The sequence below is a fragment of the Musa acuminata genome, chromosome BXJ2-7 (genome assembly GCF_036884655.1).
Source record: "Musa acuminata AAA Group cultivar baxijiao chromosome BXJ2-7, Cavendish_Baxijiao_AAA, whole genome shotgun sequence".
Classification (NCBI taxonomy): Eukaryota; Viridiplantae; Streptophyta; class Magnoliopsida; order Zingiberales; family Musaceae; genus Musa; species Musa acuminata.
The window spans coordinates 7,874,575-7,900,225 of NC_088344.1; the positions used below are offsets into that span (position 1 = coordinate 7,874,575).

At 38.7% G+C, this 25,651-nt stretch overlaps 4 protein-coding genes across 6 annotated transcripts; 2 read left to right on the forward strand and 2 right to left on the reverse strand.

Annotated features, from left to right (window-relative positions):
* Positions 1-2,128: 2,128 nt before the first annotated feature.
* LOC135616978 (phosphatidate phosphatase PAH1-like) lies at positions 2,129-10,554 on the forward strand. Of its 2 annotated transcripts, XM_065116768.1 has the most exons (12): positions 2,130-2,431; positions 2,882-4,038; positions 4,113-4,465; positions 4,576-5,168; positions 5,252-5,325; positions 6,726-6,810; positions 8,100-8,186; positions 8,385-8,457; positions 8,887-8,930; positions 9,710-9,838; positions 9,923-10,021; positions 10,198-10,554. In XM_065116768.1, the coding sequence occupies exons 2-12, from the start codon at positions 3,071-3,073 to the stop codon at positions 10,252-10,254; spliced, it is 2,562 nt and encodes an 853-aa protein (XP_064972840.1). In that variant the 5' UTR covers positions 2,130-2,431; positions 2,882-3,070; the 3' UTR covers positions 10,255-10,554. The 2 variants fall into 2 exon arrangements, 1 of the variants encoding a protein (XP_064972840.1); XR_010488559.1 differs by lacking the exons at positions 8,887-8,930; positions 10,198-10,554 and having other exon boundaries at positions 2,129-2,431; positions 9,923-9,943.
* Positions 10,555-10,936: 382 nt separating this feature from the next.
* LOC103991805 (protein SODIUM POTASSIUM ROOT DEFECTIVE 3-like) lies at positions 10,937-19,977 on the reverse strand. 2 transcript variants are annotated; one of them, XM_065116770.1, is made up of 7 exons: positions 19,634-19,977; positions 19,499-19,553; positions 19,374-19,421; positions 18,067-18,174; positions 11,658-12,327; positions 11,502-11,577; positions 10,937-11,394 (listed from the first exon to the last, which is right to left on the reverse strand). In XM_065116770.1, exons 5-7 carry the CDS (start codon positions 12,069-12,071, stop codon positions 11,219-11,221), a joined length of 666 nt encoding a protein of 221 aa, XP_064972842.1. In that variant the 5' UTR covers positions 12,072-12,327; positions 18,067-18,174; positions 19,374-19,421; positions 19,499-19,553; positions 19,634-19,977; the 3' UTR covers positions 10,937-11,218. The 2 variants fall into 2 exon arrangements, with proteins under 2 accessions (XP_064972842.1, XP_064972843.1); XM_065116771.1 differs by having other exon boundaries at positions 18,067-19,421.
* Positions 13,744-16,910, forward strand: LOC135616980 (actin-101-like). Its single transcript, XM_065116769.1, has 5 exons — positions 13,744-13,888; positions 15,180-15,250; positions 15,346-15,739; positions 15,833-16,446; positions 16,536-16,910. The coding sequence occupies exons 2-5, from the start codon at positions 15,191-15,193 to the stop codon at positions 16,599-16,601; spliced, it is 1,134 nt and encodes a 377-aa protein (XP_064972841.1). The 5' UTR covers positions 13,744-13,888; positions 15,180-15,190; the 3' UTR covers positions 16,602-16,910.
* A 1,955-nt stretch (positions 19,978-21,932) lies between the features above and the next one.
* LOC135616981 (small ribosomal subunit protein uS8-like) lies at positions 21,933-25,551 on the reverse strand. Its single transcript, XM_065116773.1, has 4 exons — positions 24,044-25,551; positions 23,036-23,179; positions 22,794-22,954; positions 21,933-22,200 (listed from the first exon to the last, which is right to left on the reverse strand). The coding sequence occupies exons 2-4, from the start codon at positions 23,166-23,168 to the stop codon at positions 22,102-22,104; spliced, it is 393 nt and encodes a 130-aa protein (XP_064972845.1). The 5' UTR covers positions 23,169-23,179; positions 24,044-25,551; the 3' UTR covers positions 21,933-22,101.
* Between the last annotated feature and the right edge of the window lie 100 nt (positions 25,552-25,651).

The following is a 25,651-nucleotide window of genomic DNA, read 5'->3' on the forward strand; positions in this document are numbered from 1 at the left end:
TATTATGTTTTGATGGAGGCATCAAAAATGCTATAAGCATGTTCAAAAATACTATAAATGAATCGAGGATTGAATACTAAGCTATCGAAGATTAAATTATACAAATCTTATACATTACGATTGAATTCATTAATCCTATGGATCGAGGTTTATCATGTGTTGCTTCAATTATCTTGTCACGAAACATTTCTAACATTATGAAAAATAATGAATGTTATTTGAGAAATATCTAAAACGATATCCTCAAGTGAAAAACTAAAAAAAAAATCTCGTCAATTCATCCTTTTTTTTTTTTTCTTGTGCACATTTTAACCATAGAGATGAATTTTGCAAGGTATACAACTCGATTTTGAGCTAAACTATGTCTATAAATACATTTTTTACGAGTGACAATGAGTAAATAAATCTTATTACTACTGATAGTTTTGATATGTTTTTATATTTTCCAACATGCCCACTAGAAATATTATATCCTTCACATGGCCTCATCAATTGTAGGTGTCATGCAAGATTTAGTTAATCTACTTGGAAATACATATGTAGACACCGGTCACAATGTTATAATTAAATCTTTCGATTAAATCCTTATAATGAAATTATAATATAGTTGTTGGTGAACTGATGCACTGTGACAGGTGAGTCAGCACGGCCTCATCCACGGGTCGATATTGAAAGTCTACGATCGGTTGAATGGGGTGCCAGAGTTGATCACACCTGCGCGTCGGGATGCAGAGTCCGTCTGAGGGAGGGCGCCTCTCGGTTGAGACGGTCGTGTTTCCAAGTTAATCGTACTACTACACAGAAAGCCATCGTCAGGTGGTTCCCGACTTTAACTCCTCGATGGTTAAGTCAGTGCTTGGTTCTTTCTTTTTTTTCGTCCCCTGGTTAGATGTCGGTCAGGAGCTCTTTATACTACTGTACGAGGATTGGTCGTATGTGGGTTTGGTGTGGCGATCGATTCCTGAGGGGCGAGGTGGTATATGTGCACGATCGTCATCCTGGAATGCATGTAATGATGCCATACGACCGAGAGCTTCTTGGGACGGGATATATCGAGGGGCGTCTTGGTACAGATCCTGGCTTGTCAAGTGAAAGTACTCATGCTGACTTGACGAGGGCATGATATGGTACCGGTTGCGACGTGGTTGGGACCTGAAATATTCCTTATCAATAGTAAAAAGAGGATACGATAATTTTTTTATATGTTATCCTTACAATAAAAAAGAGTTAGTTAGAATTTAGAGGCATTTGAAAATAATTGAAAAAAATATCATTTCAAATATTTGAAGACTCAAACATCTAATTAAGGAACCAAATCTGGAATAGAAAATAATGCAAATCAAGAAAATAAAAAAAATATTATATTTGAAAATAGAGATTAATATCCAACTGAAAAAGATACATAAAATCAAACATGCGATACACCACTGGAGAATTTAATTACGGGCATTTCACTTATTCTAAAACTCAAATAGCCTAAATTGGTGGACCAAATCGGTCGACGGTTCGGTTTTTTTTCTTGGGGGGGTTCTGATGCATTAAAAAAAAACCAAAGAGGTAACATTATAGCAATTATACAATGTTTGTACGTTAAGGAGACCGACATGAATCTAATTGGATTTGATCAAATCAAAGAAGATTAAATTACAATAATCCTTATAGGAGTCGGACGAACTTACAAAATAGAAAATTGTTAGTGGTTTATTTAGTACAACATCACTATCAACACAACTGAAACACCAATTAATGAAGTACTTTAGTAGGGCACGACATAAACGTGTGCGATGAAGCTTAAGCGTGTCAAGGTGATGGGGTCAAGCATTTCATGGATCTGGTCGGTGACACGCAAGCATGGCTTCTACCCATGTGACGCATATTTTGTATATCATCATCATCATCATGCAACCGCACAAAATCCTACCGTATCACATGTCTCCACTCCCTTCGGCGGGGAGAACGAGGGGGGAGCATCCTACACGTGCCGTACACGTGTTGTCGTTCTCCCAAATAAACAATGCCGAAAACGCTTCGGCTCTTATGCAGCCCGCGCACGTTCTCCGCCACGCGAGGGGGACGCCGTTATTGTGATAAGCCAAAGTATAATGGGGACTCGAAGTTAAACGTAGTTTTCTTGGAGGGGGTTATGTGAAAGAAATTTTCTCCGGTTTCATCGGATAAGAACGGGAAGGGAACGGAACGGGTTGCGGACACCGCCGGGCGTCCCTTTTTAGCTCAAGCGCGTCTCGTTTCGCCCACCATCGGCTCCGGAGCTCGTACGAGATAGAGCCGATCGTCCGAGCGAGGGGCTAACGAACGGATCTTTGTATGCGTGCGTTTGCGGAATCATCATCCGATCGCCGCATCCGAAGATTTGGTACCGACGTAGTTAAAGAATCGATGCCAACGGCCCGCGCGGCGTTCTCTTCGCCTGGTCAGCAATCGTCTTCTTTGGCTCGTTCGTTTTCGATTCGTCTTCGTACTCGCTTGGATCAATTCTTTGATTCTTCAATCTCTTAGCTCATGTTTCCGGGATTAAATCGTTGATTCGATTTCGTCACGTTCATATTTTTTGGTCTCAATTGTTTGATTTCATCGGTGAGAACGAATTTTGGTGAATGGGGCTCTTCTTGATTTGCAATAACGAGGTTAGGATTTTGCTAGGGTTTCTTTTTCTTCGTCCTACGTTGGCAATTATCTCGTTTTGTGTTGGGTTTCTAATTGGCAGACGGTGGAGAGCAAAATGAGAATTTTACTGGGAGTTGATGGAGAAAAATGTATCTTTTATTTGTGTTAATTTATTTAGATTACGATTTGCTGCATTCTTGATATGTAATATTCGAGAATTTGGTCTAACACACAATAAACCAATTAATTGTCTCAGAATTTGGCAGAATGTCAGCATCTGTGGAGGTAGGACACCACCTATAAGGAGCAAAGTTAGGCTTAGTTTAATGGAATCTGTTTGATCATCCAATCTTGATATTTGGCGAGCTGGTTAAGAGGATTTTCTTCAAATTTGCGTTCTCGAAAGCTACAGATTATGCACTAGTCTTTTCTAGCGTTGTTCGAGATGAATGTGGTGGGAAGAGTTGGAAGCCTCATCTCTCAAGGCGTTTACTCGGTGGCAACCCCTTTCCACCCTTTTGGTGGCGCTGTCGATGTCATTGTTGTCCAGCAAGAGGATGGTACCTACCGCAGTACACCGTGGTATGTCCGGTTTGGGAAGTTCCAAGGTGTTCTAAAAGGTGCTGAGAAGGTCGTTACGATCTCCGTCAATGGCGTTGAAGCGAACTTCCATATGTATCTTGATAATTCTGGGCAGGCCTATTTCATGAGAGAGGTTGTGCCAGGAAGTGACGATGCAGGATCGAGCAGTCAGGTTATAGGTGAATCCGACACTTTAAATTCGAGACCAAGCATTGATTTTGACAGTAATGTCGTTGATCAGAAGAATGATTTTGACACAAAAAAGGGGGAAATTGCTATAAGTGATGAGCAGTCTTACATGTTTCAAGATGAACAAGCTTCACCGAATGGTTCAGCTGGGTCCTCAGGGTTTAGCAATTACCACTATGGGAGCCTTGACGAGGTGGAAGATATGGTTAAAGAATCAAATGACTCTAATTCAGAGATGGTGTTGATCAGTGTAGATGGGCACATTCTGACTGCACCAATCTCGTCGAATAAAGAGACCACAGACAATGTGCAATTGGATACGCCTCAGTTTCACCTTGGACCTGGTGAAGGATCCACCAAAGAATTCAGTGGCAGAGGAGATGCATGGGAATCTGGTTTGTTTGGTGATCTGGATGGATCAACTGTGAAAGACAAAGATGCTTCTGAGCAGCAGCTGGAAGTCCCTAGTGCACGTATAGAAAATCCTATATCTGATAAAGAGGCTTATAAAGTGGGTGATGTTACTGATCTTGTTGCAGGTCTGAGAAAAAATGACACATTTCAGAGCTGTTTGGATTTTATGTCACATACCGAGGATGTTGATTCTCAAGATGTGTCCTTAGATGCAAAAGATGCGTCCAGGTATTCTCAAAATTTTCTTCTTTCATAATGATCACAGTCCAGGATCCTACGATTAACGATTATCCTAACTCCAGGTCTGATGCGCAAAAAACCTTGACGACAAAAACAGAAGATATGAAAGACAATGACAATGTTGACACTACATGGAAAGATGATGAGGTTGAGCGACATTTGACTCCTCAGACTCAGAATCAGGGTTATGATTTATCATGCTCGCAGAGGTTAATGGTAGAGAACATTGAATATGTCATTTCTGATGAGAAGATCCTGAGCATTGAAACTACCCGACAGGAGAGTGCAACTACTTCTGTCCATTCAGTAACTAATGATGAAGAACAATTTCAAACATCTCCTAGTGGTTCTGCTGCTGAAGAAGAATGCCATCCAACGGAGAGTCATTGTATGGAAAGTAACATATCTGGGTTGGGTAAGTGGATAACAACAATATGGATCAATAGTTAGGTCCTTTTTTTCACTCCGTGGCCTTGTAATGATTTGTTTTTGCTCTGTCAGTCACTCATTCACAATCCTCTACAGGTTTTGAAATTTCACTTTGTGGAAACTTATTACATCCTGGTATGGGTCGCAATTCTGCTGAGGAATTCTTTGAAGCACATCGTATATCTGAAGAAGAGTTCGAGGCATCTGGTTCATCCATTATTAAGAATGGTAATCTTGTTGTCAGATGTGGAAACAAGTATTTGCATTGGGATAAAGCTGCTCATATCATACTTGGAAAGGCTGTATTTGATCTAAACATTTCAATTGAACCAAAAGACTGCATACCTGTTGAACATGAGGATGCAGCAAAGTTGAAAGAGGATGCAATAGGAGTCTCGCCTTCCTCCAGTCGCAGATGGAGACTGTGGCCAATTCCATTTAGGAGGTACAGGTCTCTTCAGCATAGCAATAGCAACTCATCTAATGAGGACCTTTTTGTTGATTCAGAGTCTGGATTGCAAAGTCCAAATGCAGAAAAAGTAGCAAATGGTAACATGAACCAGTCTCCTCGCAAGCAATATTTTCGGACAAATATTCCTACAAATGAGCAGATTGCTTCTTTAAATTTAAAGGAGGGACAGAATATGATAGCCTTTAGTTTCTCTACCAGAGTTTTAGGGAGGCAACAGGTTTTATGTTATTTTAATGGATCTTTGGTTGTCAAGTGCTTCTATAAATTTGATCCAGTCATTTGATCAGGCTACTTTGACAGGTTGATGCACACATTTATTTGTGGAGGTGGAATGCACGAATAGTAATATCTGATGTGGATGGAACAATTACAAAGTAAGAACCTTCATTTGCCTAGTTGTAGTTCTAGATGACCTATACATATAAGTATATGCTAATACTACCATGGAATATACTAGCGAACTTCCAGCTAACACTGAAATGTACATTGTAGAACGATATAACTTCTAAATTATCTTAATTACTTTATCCTATACGGTCTACAATAGACAATCTTGTGACTTAACATAGAGGGTTAGAATTTCCGTTCAGGATTTTGTTAGGTGTTTAATAGGCATAGTCTGGAACTTCAAATGTTTATGTTCATTCAACTTTTTTTTGGTCAACAAGCTTGACACGCTACAGAATTAAGCATTTTGTTGTTTATTTAAGTCGATCAAGCAGTTGGCAATCATGGAAAAGTTACTTCAGATGATGTTCCTGCTGCTTCCAATTGCTGAGAGAGGAATCATCCATGAAATTGTAGTTGTTGTTGTGCTATTTCTTAACTAGCATCCGGTGCGAAGGTAAGATACTTTAGCTGGCTTTGATTACACATGATCAAAATCCCAACATCTCTTTTGAAATTTTAAGGAAAATACATAAAATTACTGCAAAAATTCTGAAGGTCAGTGACTTAAAAAAAAAAAACTGGTTAATGCTGGAATAGATACATTCTTCGCTTCCAATAAAAAATTCCAACAGTTCTTAGTGGAACTATATGAAAGACCCAATAAGGTACCTAGTTATGAACTCTCTATCTCGTGGCAACAACTTCGGATGGCTATCAATACTGTTGCATAGGTGCTTTTATGAAGAATTTCTGGAAATAATAGACATTAGAGCTTAAGTTATAGCCCTCACATCCAACACATACATAAGGAAAGAAAAGAAAAGAAAAGTACATCAGTATGCTTCTATGAAACTCAACGTAGCATGCTTCTATGTAAATCAGGGTCAATCAGGGCTAAGCATAAGTTTCAGTATCAGTTCCCATTTTGTGTTCTCCTATAGTGTAGATATGATATAAGAAGTTTCCAGGCAATTATTTGCTTTTAGCTGATCATCATACTAAAGTTATTGCTCTTAAATTTAAATCCCATATTAGTTTAAGAATTAGTTCCCCAAATTTTGAATTGTGCAGATGTGATTTGTTCAAATCTCAAAGGCCGTAAGGAAAGGTTTTATTAGGCACCTATTATCTGATTCTGTATCCATTGTGATGGGAATAGACTGCATGGGCCTTTATCAACCATTGGTTCATTCTAAACTTTAACATTTTATAGGAATTCCATAACTACATTTGATCATGGTTTTCACTCCAACTAGCTGCGGTTTTATAAAGGGTGATTATCTTGTGTATTATGTCTTGATTTCATGCATTTTACCTTTAATTTTATGAGCTAGTTTGTAATTTCAGAATGATATGATGGAGTACTTCATTTTGCATATTTTAGGTCCGATGTTCTAGGACAGTTCATGCCACTGGTTGGAAGGGATTGGACTCAATCTGGGGTAGCTGGACTTTTTTCTGCAATAAAGGTTACACGCTATGCACTAATTTGAGAAGTTTGTGTATGGGCTCTTGCTGTTTTTCTATAGGCTCTCTTTGTATCTACCTAATAAATGGTTTTGAATTGGTTTTCTTTCATAAAAAATCAATGTGCTAAGAATATGTTTACATAAGTGAGTCTTTATTGTGTTAAAAATTTTGAATGCAATAGAAGAAGCAAAGAAACAAGGGTTGGATTATAAAGCATTTTGTAGATTAGTTTGCTTTTGCTACCATTGCAAACCGAGTTCCAATTTATTATGCTAACTTTGCATTGAGTCTTATTCATCTTTCATCTTCTCTCATTACAACTTATGGAACCATTTTGGTATGTTTCGACTCTTTGAAGCACCAGAAATTTCCATAGTGGATACTGTTTTAGTTCTGCTAGTAATTATCACAAGGATTTTCAACTTCATACAGTTTGGCATGGTTTGGCCAGTCTCCACTAGTCTGACTGACTTGGATGTGTAGGTCCTTGTGAGTATCTCATCTTGACCACCTTTTGCCAGTCGCTAGGTACATCACCTCCTCACCCCTTTTCTTCCTCTTCCTTCTTTGTTCTTCTTAGTCTTCTTTCTTGTTCACCCCTCACCCAGCAATACTGCTGTCTGTTTCGGCTTCAGTGTACCATATTCACGGAAATAGACCAGCAATTTGGAAAATATTATTTTCCTCATCCTTAGTACTAAGTTTATTGTAAAAATTATCATAAGCCTTGAATCTTATCATCCTTACACTCTTTTGCATCTTTTTGGTTGTTATATATCTTTCAAAATTCTTTACATACTTAAAATTTTGTCAATCTTTGAATCAAGATCTCTTAGTAGTAATTGTTTTCTGAACTTATTTGCACCACTACCGACTCTCTTAAAATGGACTCTTAACTTTAGTGTGTGTGTGTGTGTGTTTATATATATATATATATATATATATATATATATATATATATATATATATATATATATATATAATAATAATAATAATAATAATAATAATAATGTTTGTTCAGAGTTTTCTCATGTTAGTACTGTTTGTTTTGCCTTTAGGTTCATTTTTCTTAATTTACAGTATAGTATCGCTCTTAACTGGAAATCTCTCTAGGATGATTTGACACTCTCTGAAGTATATATTTGCCTGCTGCTTCTTTTGGTCAGAAAATGTATTTGCCACAGATATGGACATATGTTTATTCTGCTGTTATTTTTTGCAATGGAATAAGCACATACTTTGTGCTATGTAACATATAAAATGATGCCTTTGTCTCATTCTTGACCAGGAAAATGGCTATCAACTGCTATTCCTGAGTGCAAGGGCTATTGTTCAGGCATATCTTACTAGAAGTTTTCTTCTCAATCTTAAACAGGTATAACCATGATCACTTCAATACCTGGGTCTAACTATGTAGAATATTTTATCATGTGCCTGATTGTAATAAATGCATTGGCTCCTTGTGTGAAAGGGCTTACTTCTATTTCCAACAATTTTTGGTTCACAATTAATTGTCATTAAATTATCATAATTATGCTAAATCAATATTCTCTGAATCTCTAACTATTTTCAGGATGGGAAAGCATTACCTAATGGGCCTGTTGTAATTTCACCTGATGGATTGTTCCCTTCGCTTTATAGAGAAGGTAAATTGGTTTTTTCCTATCTTGAAGATTTTGTTTGTGGCAATGGAATTTTTGTTAAAGATCTATAGTCATTTACTTCAAATTTTAAGCTCTTCCCTCACAAGTTGAAATGGCTCAAAGACATTGATTCTCGTGAACTGTTAATCAAGCAACAGTTCTATTAGAGTCTCATCCAAGCAGCTGACTCTGCCACAGGCAATCTTCAACAGTTTCTGCTATGAATAGATTTTACTTGTATTTAGATGATATGTTGACTGTATGCATTGGTATTTTTCTTTTGTTCAATTTTTGTTGAACATGTATAGAAAAGGCTAACCAAGCATTTTTTGTCCACCATTATTGAAGACTATAAAGTTTTACCACTAATCAATACTACGGTGTTGGATCTTTTATTCCATTTTCCTAATTCCCGGATTATAACTTTGACAGTTATACGTAGAGCGCCTCATGAGTTCAAGATTGCATGTTTGGAGGTAATTATTTTCCCTAATAGATATGCATCTTCTGTTTCTTCTTTATATGAGACAAACATGTAGAATCAGTTCAACAAGAAGTGAACTTATATTTCCCCAGCATGCATGACCACCAAAATGATTTACAACAATGGCATGCATGGTTCATCTGGATATTTAGCTAGGAGAAAATTATAAGGAACATCCTTTATCACTACAAGTCTAGAAATTTGGAATTCTATTGACTGCCTATCGAGTCTGTAAATAATGGTATACATAACATCAGACAAGACTAGATAGGTCTCCTCTAGCTAATTTCTAGTATAAGAGGGACAGTCTCATTCTTCTGTTATCCATGACCAGAAATCCTTCTGGTGCACAACTGAATCACACTTAAACTGGGTAAACATTTCAAGTTACATAGTTGACTGGTGTTCTATCAGTAAACTACTTTCTTAATATATTGGCATGAGTTTAAGAGAGAGAAACTTTAAATTCTCCACTTGGATTTTTTCACAGATCAAATTCTAGAATGATAACACAAGTTGAAAGATGCCATTGTTGTTGAAAGAATCTGGGTAAACTATCGTTCATCTTGTCCAAGACACCATAGTTCATAAATTATTCTTGTTAAATGCTAGAGTTACATAAGATGCCATTGTAGTTCTCTAAGCATGGGAGTTGTCAATTACTTATAATTGTTTTATTAGCGGAATGGATTCAGAGATTTTCTCAGAAATTTACATTTTCCTTTATAATATCAAACTCAAGTTTGTTGATTAGGTCTTTTCCCTTTGCAGGATATTAAAGCACTTTTTCCTTCTGATTACAACCCATTTTATGCGGGCTTTGGGAACAGAGACACTGATGAGCTCAGCTACAGAAAAATTGGGATTCCCAAAGGAAAGATATTCATCATAAACCCAAAGGTAGCTGTGCTGCTCTACAACTTTAATGTTCGCAAGGAATATTTACTATGGCATGGTCCTATTGATGTTATTTCTTAATGACAGGGTGAAGTGGCAATCAATCACTGCATTGATGTGAAATCTTATACCTCCTTGCATACCCTGGTGAATGATATGTTTCCACCCACTTCTTTGGTTGAGCAGGTGTGTATTCATTCATAAAGGATTGATGATCCTGTGTATGGCAATTATGCCGAACATTCTACTAGAAAAAAGAGTCAAAGAACGATGGTCTAGCACTTGCATTTTTAATCTAAATGCATTATGCGTTTACAGTTAATCAATCTTTCGGATAATTGATCTTTTGCTCTGTTGTGCAGGAGGAATATAATTCTTGGAATTATTGGAAGATGCCATTGCCAAACATCGAGGGCTAGTCCATCAAAATAGCATGCCTCAACCTTTTACTGCAGTTCCTGGTGACTAACGATTCCACCATTTTTATCAGCGGCCAGCCAGGCGGTAATTTGGTTCATTTGATTCAAACAAGCAAACTTGTTACTATCGTTCTATTAAGGGGCTATTTACATTTGTAAATTAGCGATGACTATTCGAGGATTCTTTACTCCCTCCCCTGAGGTCAGTGGTCGGCAAATAATGTTGAGGATAACCTGTAAAGAAATGGTCCCTGTCTTGTTCATTTTAATCTTTATACTTATAGCTTGTACTCTTTTGTAGCTTATCGCCCTAAAGAGTCATGTTGAAATCACCTGCTTAGTTTTCACTTCATCCAAGTCACAGAGGTGAACAAGGCAAAGCTTCTCAAGAACAGTTTGCTGCCATTCCCCAAATGTGAGTTCTACAAAGATCAGAAAGGATCCAAAAGCAGTTGTACCTTATATAATGCACATTTTTACACAGCTGAGTGATGAAGGTGTTCAATTGTTCATTTGATATTAAACGTAATGCCTAATCTCATGCATTTATCAAACCCTTTGAATTCTTTATTGCTTTCTTTCCATTTAGAATTTACATGATCACCTGCAAATTCCCAATCACTTCTCGACATGACATTTTGAACAACCGCTATTCGGCTTTGCTTGCTGGTTAATTGCAGACTGTTGGGAGTAGGTTTGATATTAAAACCAATGAAGAGGACAGGGGAGTCCTCAAACCAAATGGACAAGCAGGAACAGAAATCTTGTTAAGCTCACCATTTTAGGAACAGGATCTTAACTGCAGCCTTGTCTCGTCTTGTCGTGCACAGACTAAATTAATTAGACTGACCAGCATACTTTCCAAGGAAACAACAGATAGGAAATTGATAAGATGAAGAGAAGAATCATAATCTTCCCTTCAATTACTTTCACACATCCCCCACCCCACCCCCACACCGTACCTCTACCGGCGCCCAAGAGACGCGAGTTTTGACCGAGAGGAAGGTGACGAGCGTGGCGGCGATCGCCAGAGCTGCGCGTTCTTAACCTTGGAGACGCTGCTTAGAACTCCCAGCGGCGTCACTTCTCCCATCACCGTCACCTTCTTTGTCGCCAAATCTATGTTGAATGATGCCACGCCTGCTTTCCCAAATTAGTGTAGCCTTGCTTAACAAAATCCTTAAGCTAACAGCACGTTGAAAACCATGAACAAAGAAAGGTTGACCGGGTCGAACTTGTGCTCTCACCTTCCATCTTGGAGACGTGCTTTCTGACCTTCCTTTCGCAGCATTTGCAGTGCAAAGACACCCTCAAATGCACGACCTTCGAAAACACCCCCATCTTAACTTACTACGATCACAGCAAGTCAGAAGAATACTAACACGGAACGCAGTCTCTCAAACCTGTTCCTTCGAGGCAGCAGGAGGAGATGGTGGTGGCTTGAAGACGGCGGATTCATCTTTCTTGGCACCCTGAAGCGAGGACGGGTCTGCTGAGGTAACAGGAGCAGCAGTCCCCACGCTGGGGAACACATCAAATGCGTCGTCGTCCAGTAAACCTCGTGAGGAGCCCGGATGACTGCTGCGGCCAGTTGGTTCTCTCGGACTCTCCCTGCTCGTTTGGAAGTGGGATTTTGTCCTGGTGGGAGCATGAGACACGGAGTTGAGAGCAGCCTTTGCTCGCCGCGGATCTCCCAGGTGAGGCGTGTGGCGGTCGATGGCCCTTCCGGTGCTGCCTCGGACCATGGACCTTCGGCCTACGCTGGTGCATATTGCTGCTGATGCTGGGGATGCACAGGGGAAGTTGACTCCCTTCATTTCCTCGAAGAGCAAAGGCGTCGTTTTGAACAAGTGAATACTAACATGAATGTATGAGAGAGAGAGAGAGAGAGAGAGAGAGAGAGAGAGAGAGAGAGAGAGAGAACTTAACGGCTAGAACAATCTAGGGATGCAACGGTAGACTGAATAATCACTGGCAACTTCACGTGATTTCAACTTCTAGCGGAGCAGAATTCATAATCTCTGTGCAGCGACAGTGAGTCCGTTGAAGTGCAGCTTTCTCGTTGAACGCAAGCTGCAGGTCAGACAATTTCTGCGTCCTCTAATGTATGCATATATTATTCGATGAAGGCTTTGGCAACAAAATTTAGGTGGACTGGCAGTGGTTTTAAATGCAGATCATATTATTTGCAAAAAAACATGACATTAAGAGCAAAGATAAAAATCACAAGTTCAAATTTAACTTCAAAAGTATATCTTAATGGAGAGTGTTAAGATTTAAAAAATTATCTTTCGAAAGATCTTAACATTTTATTCTTTTATCTTTTAGATAAATTGATTAGATATAATTTTAAAGATAAAATCTCTTAGTTTAGATTGTTATTCTACACCTATAAAGAAATACATTTAGTTTAATATCTCGTAAGTATTTTTTTTTACCTTCTATTTTAATTTCAAGATGGAGATTTTTTAAGGAGAATTTTGAAATAATAATTTTTTTGAAAAAAATATAAGGTTATAATATTTAATGTGGGCTATACTAGAAAATGTGTGTACTCAATGAATGAAAGACAAAATCGACAGTGGAAGGAAAATAGAAATATCATGTTGTTTTACTTTTTCATATTTTAATAATGAGAGAATGTATGGATCAGACTGTCCATTCATTAATTATGCACATGAAATGATCAGATTTCATAACTGGCATGAAATAAAGTAAACAAAAAAAAAAAGGGCCCCACTCACATGCAATGAACATGCAGTAGTGGAAATCAAGTTGGCTCTTCTAGTTATAATAAAAAAATCATCAATTGTGTTCTAATACAAAAAATAAATAGGTATTTAGAAACATAATTTACAACAACTAAATAATAACATTTTTTTTTAATTCAATCGCTTTGGACAATTGCGAAAGTATTCTCTCATTGAATCTTTCTAAGCAAATGTTTCTATTTGACCTACGCAACATGTTATGCATGCACACAAAGCAATTACTAGTTCATCCCATTTTGTGATATGCAAACAATAAAATCCATTGATCACCTTTTCTCTCTTGGGACACACCTCTATGTGATTCCTTCCCTAACAATTTTAACACAATCTAAAGAAAGTAATAGAAAAATATGTTTCATTTTGAAGCAAAATTTTTTGTACTCAACTTGGATTAAATTCATGGGTTCAATTATGTTACCTATTAAACCGTAAAATTTATTTTGTAACAAGTTGGAATTGCTTCGAGGCATATTATAATTTTTAATTATTTTATATAAAAAAATAAAAAAATTTCCAACTTACAAGCATGGTTGTGAATATAATGGCACATAATTGGGATAGAAAGGTTAATTACTAATCTTTCTAAATTAATAAGCAATAAGGAGAGGAAAAAAAGAAATACTTTTCCCATAAAGCTTCAAATCCAATGGGCTGATTGTGGAAGGCCTATTTAGGAGCTGTTTAAAGACCTTTGGGCCGGAAATGGACCGGTCCATCTCAGCCTATAAAAGGGGCCACCGACCTCATCTCCCCCGTGCCATTTCTTGGTTTGGGTGAGGAGAGCTCCTTTCTCGCTCGTCACCAACCCTTCCTACGATCTCTCGCGGAGGTCAAATCTCGTCTGGATTGCACTCTTCGACGAGGTCAGCTCGCAGTCTCTCGATCTTCTTGTTCTGTTCTTTCGTGTGTTATTGTGATTGTCTTTGCACGTTTGTGGCTCGCGCGGGCCAGATCTTGGAATCTTCTCCTTACCCGAGTGAATCGGGAGCACTGTGATGGTTGGATACCATCGCTATGCCAGATCGTTTCAGATCTTGGGCTTTTGTGTTCGGATCGGTTGATCGGACGCGATCTAGTATGTTTTGGCCGTCAAACGGTTGTGTTCTTCAAATCCTTGCTAATGTTTTAGTTGGATCGTTGGATCTATCTTTTCCAGTAGTTTTGGTTTAACGTTCTGGAACTAAAGGCTGCTTTGATCTGGGAATAGCAGCTCACTTATATCCAGTAGGAACTTCTTTGTCTCATCGATATTTCAGTTGTTAGTCGTGTGTAAATTAATTGATGCTCATTTTCACACACTGGCCTTTTTTGTTCCTTATTGAGCATTGAATCTAAGGATTCTAACCTCTCGTATCCTATTTGTATCTTATCTTGTTAGTGCTTATGTTGGATCTGGCCTTGTAGCTCAACTTGGAATGCATCAACTGAACGACCTTGGGAATGGAATTTCCACCATCTGGGGTGTTATTTTGAATCGTAGTATCAAAATTAATTCTTTCTTGTGGAATAACAGTACTAGTTCAAGATATAGCTGAACTATGCCTTTGGATTATTTTAGCATGTTTAGGGAACCTAAGTCAATGAGTAAATATTAAAAGTTTTGGGGATTTCTGCTCATTCCCCGACTAAGGATGGCCCAATGCACGAGTCTCCAGCCACTATAAGGCCTCGGAGGGTCAATGTATATGCACTATTTTGCAAGTTTCCGTGATGCAATACCCTTACTGTGACATATATGTACATGCATTGCATACGGGTTAGATACTTCCGTGAAATATTTGGAACTTTTCAGATTTGAAATGAAGTTCCTTCTTATTTTGTAGGACACTTTTGCAATTTAACAAGAGTGGTAAAAATTTAAAAGATCCCATGACAGCTTTTTATTGCTTTCCCATTTGAAGTAAGTTTTTTCATCTCATGTATCTGGCGGCTTTATACCACGATGTACCTTAATGAACTCGGATGGCTGTCATCTCTAATATGATGTCTTGCTTATATAACTTTTTAGTATGATTATTTTCTTTTGTATGATGTGCTTGAACACAGATTCTAGATGACTTCAAGGTTCTATCTTATGAAACTAGTCTCGATAAAGGACAAAAAAAGTCTTTCTTGTCCTAATCAGAAAGCTCCTTTCTCACTTGCATTTCACAGATTTATAAGAAATGGCCGACGCAGAGGATATTCAACCACTTGTTTGTGACAATGGAACTGGAATGGTCAAGGTTAGTTTGTACTTGTTGCAGATGAGCAACGGTTCTTTCTTTTTCAGCATTTGGTTTACAAATTGAAATGAGTCTTGTGTTTATTTTGTCAAAAGGCTGGATTTGCTGGTGATGATGCACCTAGGGCAGTCTTCCCTAGCATTGTAGGCCGACCTCGTCACACAGGTGTTATGGTTGGGATGGGCCAGAAAGATGCTTATGTTGGTGACGAAGCACAGTCCAAGAGGGGTATCCTCACCCTGAAGTATCCGATTGAGCATGGAATTGTCAGCAACTGGGATGACATGGAAAAGATCTGGCACCATACCTTCTACAATGAGCTCCGTGTTGCTCCTGAGGAGCATCCAATACTGCTCACCGAAGCCCCTCTTAACCCAAAGGCAAACAGGGAAAAGATGACCCAGATAATGTTTGAAACTTTCAATGTACCAGCTATGTATGTTGCTATTCAGGCAGTCCTTTCGCTCTATGCCAGTGGCCGTACTACTGGTTAGTATCTTGTGATCGCTTGCCTGATGTGATGGAGTTGGTCATTCTTTTTATTTTCAACTGAGATGCCCAAGCTAAATGCCATTTTGACAGGTATTGTGCTTGATTCTGGTGACGGTGTCAGCCATACCGTTCCTATCTATGAAGGATATGCTCTACCTCATGCCATTCTTCGTTTGGATCTTGCTGGTCGTGATCTCACGGATTGCCTGATGAAGATCCTGACAGAGAGGGGTTATTCATTCACTACCACTGCAGAACGGGAAATCGTAAGGGACATCAAGGAGAAGCTTGCCTACGTTGCTGTTGACTATGAACAGGAGCTGGAGACTGCCAAGACTAGCTCTGCTGTGGAGAAAAGCTATGAACTTCCCGATGGGCAGGTTATCACGATTGGGGCTGAGAGATTCAGGTGCCCGGAGGTGCTCTTCCAGCCATCGTTGATTGGCATGGAAGCCGCTGGAATTCATGAGACAACATACAACTCTATTATGAAGTGTGATGTGGATATCAGGAAAGATCTGTATGGCAACATTGTGCTTAGCGGTGGATCAACAATGTTCCCTGGTATTGCCGATCGCATGAGCAAGGAGATCACAGCGCTTGCACCAAGCAGCATGAAGATAAAGGTGGTTGCCCCACCCGAAAGGAAATACAGTGTCTGGATAGGAGGCTCCATCCTTGCCTCCCTCAGTACCTTCCAGCAGGTAAAGCTTTATACATCTTAGTTTAAGCCATGCAACGGATCTGATCTATCTATACTCTATTTGACCACCTCGTTTGCTTAAATCTGCAGATGTGGATTACCAAGGGGGAATACGAAGAATCTGGTCCGGCAATTGTCCACCGGAAGTGCTTCTAAGCTTGTTCTTTGTAGTCCTGGGTTTGTTTGGAAATCATGCCTTGTTCAAAGAGTGCTTGAGACGTCTTTGTACGGTTGAGGATGGATTGATGAATAGCTTCCTTCACAGATGTTTCAACGAGGAGGGTGGCTGTAAACAAGTACATGTATCTTTGTACCCATGTGTCTCTCTCTGTCTGGTTTTGTGTAGCGTTGTATTGTAGTTCTAGTGTCTATCTTGGTTCGGGACTTGTTCCGCGGCTTGCCTGCTGCTTGATTTCTTGTATGAAGTATATTACCTGGTTTATCTGCTATTTGCATGTTTCATCAGATTCTCGCGTCAGGTGTCTTCACTTGTTTATCAGCTATTATTTCCTTGGTTTAATCTCATGTGTTTGTTGATGGTTCGTTTTTGGTATAGATTTGGGGGCTCTAGATGTGGAAAACCCGAGTCAGTTCACGGTACTAACACTTGGACAATATTTAATTGGACAATCACTTGCCATGGGTGCTAATAATGGCGGTGGCTGAGCCCAGTAACCTCTCTCATCGAGCAAACACACAAACTCAAAGCAGTCCCAGCAACCATGAACCATATCTGGCTGGTTCTTCAAATCTGGTATGATGCTGCATCATTCCATAGTTGGAAATAAAGCATTAGAGATTGCACCATATCATTGTCGTAATTGTTACAATTATGACAATGATATGTGTCATTGATGTGTCATAATTATTACAATTATGAACAAGATAGCCTGCCCATGCACCGATGCCATTGCAATAGTTACGTACGAATACTTGGGCATTAAAAGGCCTAACCATGATCCATCACTACTATTTTATGCTCCTGTGGCCATGGCAAGAAGTTGCACCGCAACCACATTGAAATAGAAGGATCAGTTTTCTGTGCAGCGTTTGCATTTGGCTAGCACTGGATTTTGATCGGGGATCAGAAGGAGCTCTCAGAAGCATACAGATAATATAGGTGAACCTATAAAATGTGTCTTAGTTATAGGTTGGAAGAGAAATGAACTAGTCATTTTATGATCTTCAAAACCAAAAATAATCAACATATAAGCAACACATCTAAATGAGCATGTGAAGCCATCCAGGATATTTTGATGTAACGGGTAGCATTTAGACTTTCATTTGAACAAAAACGTGAAACAAAGATACAGTTCAACTAACACCTGTTAAAAAGTAGGGGTTAGAATTTAGATGAAAATTAAACCTGGTAGATTATTTTAAACAATGAAAAGATGATGACTAGAACAAAATCTATAAACAAAATTGAAAAAAATCACTTTGAGATAATCAAAACATAATAAATTTTCCAGCCAAGTAAATTATCATGCAGGACATGTATTTCATACCTTTATATGGTGTGAGAATGAACAATATAAGAACAAAAAGTGAAAACACCATGTGCTTAATATTGACACTAAAATAATCTCTCAGATGAGCAAATCAAGAAAAAGAACTTTACTCGATATATGCCATTGGTGCAGCATCCCCCATTCGTATGAATGTTCGAAGCAATCTTGCATATCCGCCTACTCAGTCCCTTATATTGATAACAAAGTTTTCACCGAATCTAGCAACGAAACAGGCAAAACAAGGTGAATAGATCAAACATTTACTTGTAGCGATAAGCAAGCTCTGTGAACAATTTATGAAGAACATCATCACCACGAACAAAAGCAGCAGCACACATGCAGCATGAAGTGTATCCTGTAAAGAGTCAAACTCTTGATATAATAAACAATGACCATATCCACCTATGTGGTTCTAGTTATGTTGATCATGAGATCTACAAAACTAGGGAACAGTTAATAAATAAATTATTAAAGAAATGAAGCAAATACAGAAACAATTGGTTTGACAATAAGAGATGCCAGACTTACGGCCCATTATTTAGTTCTGCTGAAGATGAAGTAGATTTCTCAAACTTTGAACAAAAAAAAGAGCATGTGTATAAGATGCATTCTTTGCTAAGTTTCTCTATCTTATACTCACCCACATGATAGGGATATTTCAGCTATTTGTGTTCCTACGTTGCTTTTAATCTGGCTTTATACATGGTATTACTGAAGTAGTTTTACACAGAATGTAGTTATTGTCTTCCCCTTTACCAAAATGGCTAAATGAGACTTAAAAATTCTGCTCCAAATCATTAAAAACATAATCTTAAAAAAACAAAGAAATAGGCTTCTATAAGGTAAAACATCATGAGAGAAAAAAAAAGGGGGGAAGACTAATGGAACATAAAATAAACATAAGCATTGAATCGGTCAGCATTTGACTTAAGCAAAGAAGACTTTGTTTCCTTGATGAACATATATATATAAGAACAGTTGATCGCTTATATATGGGCATATATAAGCATGATTTTCTTGGGGGTAAGACAAGCAAGTCTTTGTCCACATTGATTCTAATTTTTTGCCAAATAATCGCTTGGAGTAGATAAATAAACTATCGAGAAGGAACAGTTAAATCCCGAGATGAACAAACCACTCAAATTGAGGACAAAAAAAATGCTCTAGAGCATTTAGATTTTAGCAAGAAAATATCATTAAAAAAAGTTCATCAAAAACAACAAAGTGCTTGTGCTTGTATTACCAAATCCTCCTTAAATTCATCCATCAACTTACGAAAGTTCTGTGAGAATCATTTACCCTAACATTGTGCTTCCAATCGTACTTTAATACGATGAAGCATTTTGAAACTGCTACAGAGAATCCGAAACCAAGGACCCTAAGAATCAGAATCAACAAGCAGAGAATTTAAACATGCCTTCCCCAGCTGCACCATGTTATCAGCAATTCGCCGGACTTGCTTCGCCTGACAACATGCGGTAAACGATAAGTGAACGAACAACGACATGGCAGCAAAGACGGTCAAGTGCTCGAAGAAATCACCTTCGCGACCGTGGTCTCGATGCGTTCGTGCTTGACCAGCTGCGACACCATCGTCCTGCGCGCGCGGAACGGAGTGTCAGCTCGAGGACCGCAGGAAAAGAGAATAAAAGAGAAGAGGTGTAGTGCGAAGAGGACCTGAGAATGGAGCCGCGGGGCCGGCAGGGCGGCCGAGGTTCCTGAAGCTGGTGATCGTGACGGAGAGAGTAGCGGGCTGCGGTGAGGGTTTCGTTTACGGATTTGGGTCGGCAGAGCGCGGGGACACCGATGAGACGGGGAGAACATGGTTGAATTGGGGGTGGATTGGGTTTTATATAGGTATACACATGGGTGGGTTGAGTCCGGTTGCTGAAATGTAACCCGGTTGAAATGGGGCCACCGATGAGATGAGGGATAAATTGGGGTTGGATTGGGTTCGAATTCAAACCTAAAGGAAACAAACCTTCGAAAAAGTAGATCAGGTTGGGTCAACTTTAAAACACTGTTGACCAAATTTGACATTAATTGATTTTAATCCAATCATAGCTTGGCCCCAAAAAAATCAATGCTTTGAGCTATTTGGATTCAATCGATAATGTCTTAGTGGCAAAATCTAGCTTGAATCTACTCGGTCTCTTTTTATTGTACATGGTTTATAAATAATGAAGAACAAAATTGATATAGCATTCCGGTCCATACACTTTAAAAGTATGCATTACATCTCTATAAATATAAAATTAAAATAATTAAGTTCATTTAGTCTAATGATATTAGTTTTATTGATGAAAATATAAAAATAAAGAGAAAAAATAATTTTAACGTTTAGTGATAGACGATGTCAATGGCAACAGTCATGACAAGACTCCTCACCCATCCAAAGAGCTACCCCTCTATCCTCCACCAATAACTTCACATTCACGAACTACTCCGCTTCCATCAGCCTCCCGACGTCACCCCCTTCAGCATCGAGTTCACGTATAGTGAGTCACAAACGAAGCATTATAGCGTGGCCCGGGATCACCACCTGCGACGTCCACTCTCGCATTACCATCCCTCTCGCCTCCTCAAATGGCTCCAGCCATGTCGAGTGCCCATACGGAAAAGACCTTGCTCTTTTATAATGCCATTATGATCCCACCTATCTAAGCCTCTGTCGACATGTACTAGCTCCCGAAGCAGATGTACACCATCGATCGTGACAAGCACATGTCTAACCATGCCATGACCTCTTGCCTGTCACACACCCCAAGTCTTTCGTCGGGCGAATTGATCCCACAACCCAAACACGACCGTGGCCATAGGACTGCCTTAAGCGGGGGAGGTAATCACCCTCTAGGTTGTCGAAGGTGTTGTTGACATCACTCCAACTAGCGACGTTGGTTAGGAAAGAGTCCATGATGAACTCCCAAGTGGGGGAGGTAGTCACCCTCTAGGTTGTCGAATGTGTTGTTGACATCACCCTAGCTAATGACGTTGGTCAGGAAAGAGTCCATGATGAACTCCTAGTCTGAGTCACTGGCCTTGTAGCGACAATAGACGAAAAGGAAATGAGAATAAGAGAAGGAAGAGACGAGGGTCATGGAAAAGGAGGAAGCGACAACGTCGAAAGAGGGAATAGGGGGCATATGTCACTAGATGTGGTCGAGGACGAAAATGCCGAAGGCGCCAGAGGAGTAGAAGATGACGTAGGGAATGCAGGGGGCATATGTCACTAGATGTGGTTAAGGACAAAAATGCCGAAGGCGCCAGAGGAGTAGAAGACAACGTAAGGAATGCTGAGATCAACGATGAGGTGATGGGTCCAACCGATGAAGAAGTCGAAGATGATACAAAACTTGTTGAGGGAGCATAGATCAAAGAGCGACGACCGTTCAACATTTGCATCGACATCGACGCAGATGCAAAGGGAGAGGAATCCTTCACCACAAATGCCAACAATGCCACCATCAACTATCGACACCATCCACCATCAAATGTTAAAATTATTTTTTACTCTTTATTTTCATATTTTCATCGACAAAACTAAAATCGTTAGAATAAATGAACTTAATTATTTCACTCTCATATCTCCACAAATGTCAATACAATTTTTTAAAATATAAGAACCACGCTAAAGATAACTAACAAACTACCTACCTTAGTTAGCCCAGTCCATAAGTTCACTTTGAATTTGAATGCGTTCTAAGCAAGATATCACCTTGTCCTTGTCAGTGATACGTGTCAGATGTTATTGTCAGCAGCGGGTGAAAACAATGGTGAGTCTGCAAGTTGTTTTCCCACGTTATAACAAGAATCAACTCCTCCATGGAAACTCAAGACACAAGAATGATGAAACCTTCTTAGCTTCCCATATGATTCCAACTTGAAAGAATCAGAGTTTATGCAGTTGAAATTATGTATTACCAAGAACTAAAACACATTTAAATTTTTTTCGTGATTAAGTATTAAGATAATAAACTATTGGAAGCAGAATCAATCAGGTCTACTTTGAAATGGAGTATCTGACTTGTTCAATATGGACTCCAGATCCAGGAGCTGACAGAGAAGACGGATACCATAATCCAAAATTACCACGTTCTCACCAGGATTACATTTACGATCTGCAGCCTCATAAAAAAAAAGCCCATCTAGTAAAAGAAGCCGAGCACTTTACCACCAACATTCTTTCTTCTAGCTTCTTCGTGATCCATGATTCCAGCAGATGTGGTCAACACAATGTAACCGAACTGCATACATTGGTACCGAAAAATTGACATTAGTTTTATCTATGCTTCACACCATTGACAAAATGGAGCTGAAAAGGAATATGGCTACCATACAAATCACATCAAATAAACAATTAAACAAGTATCTACATATCTATTCTTGCAAAGTTTATAAAGAAAATATCTGCCCTTACAAATTTTATTATTAGCATGTCTACCCAAGCATTAAGAATCACACAGAATACTGAAGTTTTTTTTTTTTTTTGCAGGATACTCAAGTCAAGCACCACAGTTTGTAACTGGTTTTAGTTTGAGAATTGTATTAGAACAAAACATACTTGAAAATATTGTTAACAATCTTACAATCATAATAGCTTTTATAGTATTAACATCAATTAGAGATTTAACTGACAGTAAAATCACGGTCAACTAAAAGGTCTTAACTAAGATCACATTGCGCAAGTTTTTAGATTTTACAGGGATATAAATGTTAAACCTAAATTTAGAGGAATTGAAGTACATAGATCGCTGAGTTTTGAATTATATACTTGTAGTTTTGCCAATATAAAAAATGTAGAACTATAAACAGATATGGAAGGATTTTAGCAATTTACCTGACGTGATGGGAGTAGCCTGGCAGTCCAAGGCTCAATCTCTTTGACGCCCACATCAAAGCGAGGGCTAATCACACCACATTTGTTCAGTCTCCCATTCAACTCAACAACTATTTTACCAGCCCGGTGATCATCAACGTATTCAAACTCACCAATATATCCTGGAGAAACATACATGTCGAGGAATCATCAAAACAATGTAATTTTTATAGTATAAACACAGACATAATCAAAGCACTAACCATGCTTCTGCATTACAAGGAGAAACTTAATAATCACTTTAGATGATGGTCTAATCATGACCTGCCGCTTTCCACGCTTCTCTGCATTGTACATGCTCTTGAGAGCATCATTCAAAACGCTGATTCTCACCATCCTGGTCAAGCCTGCATAAAAATCAAATGGTCACATATATTAAATGAAAGACAAGGAACTTGGAACCAAAATCTAGTGACCCAAAGGAAAAGATGAGACCTTCCCATGACCTACCATCTAGGCTGCAAAGCTAATTAGATAAACATTAGAAACCTCCCAGCTTGCTTAACAAGCTAGAATAATATTCTAAGCACCAAGGGATTCCTCTATGTACAAAAATAACTTTAAAATACTAAGCTGTTCCAAATAGGTACCATGGAAGGTTTGGACAAGCAAACCCAAAAAAGTCACCCACTTGTAACCCCTAAAAGCATGCCAGAATACAGTTTCGTTCTAACTCGATCTAACCACCAATATATTTCGAGACAAACATTATCACGGAAGCCTTAATCCAAACCGGCTGACCTAACAATTTATGAGAACGAAGTTTCTAAAGTAGGAATGGTTTTAGATCAAAAACGCCGGCGGGCTGCAACTTTCGTTGGTAACTTACAGCAAACATCGAATCAAATGGATCAGAAGATTGCCCAAGACAACGATACTAATAGATAATGCTTTCCTAATTGGATATAGCACCCACCCTACAATTAGACCAACACATATGGTGCAAACAAGCAACAAGATTGACCGTAAATACCAAGAAACATGTTAGATCAAAAACAGATGCAGAGAGCAGACTAGAGTCCAAAAAACTATATGTAAAACAAATCCTACAAAAGGACCCAGAAGAATGAAACGCACAAACAAAATCGATCGATTGGAAATCAAAACACAGCAACGATCCGTCTCATAGCAGATCGATGTGATTCAAAGAACAAACTCGTATGAACGAAGTGCAGGAGAAGAAAACAAGCGGGAAAAGACTAAGATCGCACCTCCGGAAGAAGGATCTCGCCAACGCGGAGAACCGCCCCAAACCCTAAACTCGACAGCGTAAGCGAAAGCGGAGGAGAACGGAGGCGTGGGTTTATATCCGCCTCCGTTCGAGTGATTCCTATCGTTCCGGTCCCTTGGATCGTGATCGAACGGTTATAATCGAGTGTAGAAAAGAAGCCCTAATTTTGACATTCACCGGGCCAGCCCATCATCCTGCACTTGGATCCGAACCCATTGACTGATCGGCCAGGAGAAGAAGAGATCCGTTTGACTTCACAGTCCATCAAAGTCAAAATATTTCTTAGATCTTTACGATAAATTATCAAAATATTTTACTAAATAAATTAAGTGATATGTTTAAAAATATATCGAATAAAAATTTAAACCTTCAACCTTTGATAAATACGTCTAACACGTCATCACCAACTAAATCTTATCTTTGACCAAATATTGGTTTGGATTTCAAATAAATGTCACATCCCTGCAATGAGATTATTCTTCTTTTTGAAAACTCAGAATTGAAGGTCTCTGTTCTATGAGGTAAGTTCACATAAATACAACCTAAGATGCAAAAACATAGGGAAGATAGTATTTCAAGCAAACATTTGATGACTGATATTACAAGACATTTAATTTGGTAGAGCTTCTTGTAAATCTAAAACCATCCTCCAACTTCTATGTAGGAACTATAAACTTATTCAGATCAAAGTTCTTGAAGAAACCAGTAGCATTCCAGAAAAAGCAAGCTAGCCAATGTGCCAAGTTAAGTAGCAAACAGTGACATCCCATCAAGATCAGTAAAACAAATGAAGCAGATTGTAAGTGATCCAACAAAAACAGAAAACACTTCTTGTAGAAACAATATAATCATCATTTACATATTGGAATATCAAACAGATAGTCCCAAACATATGATTGACAAGCAACTTGTAATAATCAAGTGAGAAACAGATGTAATGATACAAGTGCCAAACAAACAGATGTAAAGCAAGTGATTCAGACTGTAAGTGATCCAACATTGAATTACTGACCATAATAAGCTAAAGTCTATTAACCAAAGACATTTAGACAATTGTTTCAAGTGCTAATGAAACAATAACAAGCTCCAAAATACTTAGTATTATCACTAAAGAAAATGGAAGGAGTAGAAACAAAAGCCCATTTGGCAAACATGAATTGATTGCATGAACTCTTCCACCACTCATTGGTCGAGTGAATCTAGCTACTACATGACCCTGCCTGGATCACAAGAGTCTAGACTGAATTAGAAGATGTGGCAACATAACATGGAACACAGATAAAGCTACATATTTGGAATTTGTGCTATGATTTCAAGCACCAACTTTAGGTAATCCAATAGTCAAAATGAACAAAAGACTGCAAACATCAGACCACACAATATATACTATGACATAGAAAGAATCAACAAAGCTTGTTTGCCTATGTACTACTTACTAATAACCACAGGGTGCACCTCAGGCACTCCAATGAGGAGAACTCACGAAGAAGCAAGACCATGAGAAAGCAGAAAAGTATGGAACACTAACTGATATAAAAGTAAGAACTCAAATGCAGAGGACACTTTCACACAGCAATGGCCTCAATTC

Bases quoted from the DNA above. Each gene is read 5' to 3' on its own strand.
- LOC135616978 (XM_065116768.1), top strand. From the start codon at position 3,071: ATGAATGTGGTGGGAAGAGTTGGAAGCCTCATCTCTCAAGGCGTTTAC. The intron at 6,811-8,099 runs GTTACACGCTAT...ATTCTTGACCAG, and splicing joins GACTTTTTTCTGCAATAAAG to GAAAATGGCTATCAACTGCT. The intron at 8,931-9,709 runs GTAATTATTTTC...TTCCCTTTGCAG, and splicing joins TCAAGATTGCATGTTTGGAG to GATATTAAAGCACTTTTTCC.
- LOC135616980 (XM_065116769.1), top strand. From the start codon at position 15,191: ATGGCCGACGCAGAGGATATTCAACCACTTGTTTGTGACAATGGAACT. The intron at 15,740-15,832 runs GTTAGTATCTTG...CCATTTTGACAG, and splicing joins TGCCAGTGGCCGTACTACTG to GTATTGTGCTTGATTCTGGT. The intron at 16,447-16,535 runs GTAAAGCTTTAT...TTAAATCTGCAG, and splicing joins CCCTCAGTACCTTCCAGCAG to ATGTGGATTACCAAGGGGGA.
- LOC103991805 (XM_065116770.1), bottom strand. From the start codon at position 12,071: ATGAAGGGAGTCAACTTCCCCTGTGCATCCCCAGCATCAGCAGCAATA. The intron at 11,578-11,657 runs GTTTGAGAGACT...GTGTTTTCGAAG, and splicing joins CTGCTGCCTCGAAGGAACAG to GTCGTGCATTTGAGGGTGTC. The intron at 11,395-11,501 runs GTGAGAGCACAA...TTGGGAAAGCAG, and splicing joins GCACGTCTCCAAGATGGAAG to GCGTGGCATCATTCAACATA.
- LOC135616981 (XM_065116773.1), bottom strand. From the start codon at position 23,168: ATGGTGAGAATCAGCGTTTTGAATGATGCTCTCAAGAGCATGTACAAT. The intron at 22,955-23,035 runs GTTAGTGCTTTG...ATGTTTCTCCAG, and splicing joins CCTTGTAATGCAGAAGCATG to GATATATTGGTGAGTTTGAA. The intron at 22,201-22,793 runs GTAAATTGCTAA...CAATGTATGCAG, and splicing joins GGCTACTCCCATCACGTCAG to TTCGGTTACATTGTGTTGAC.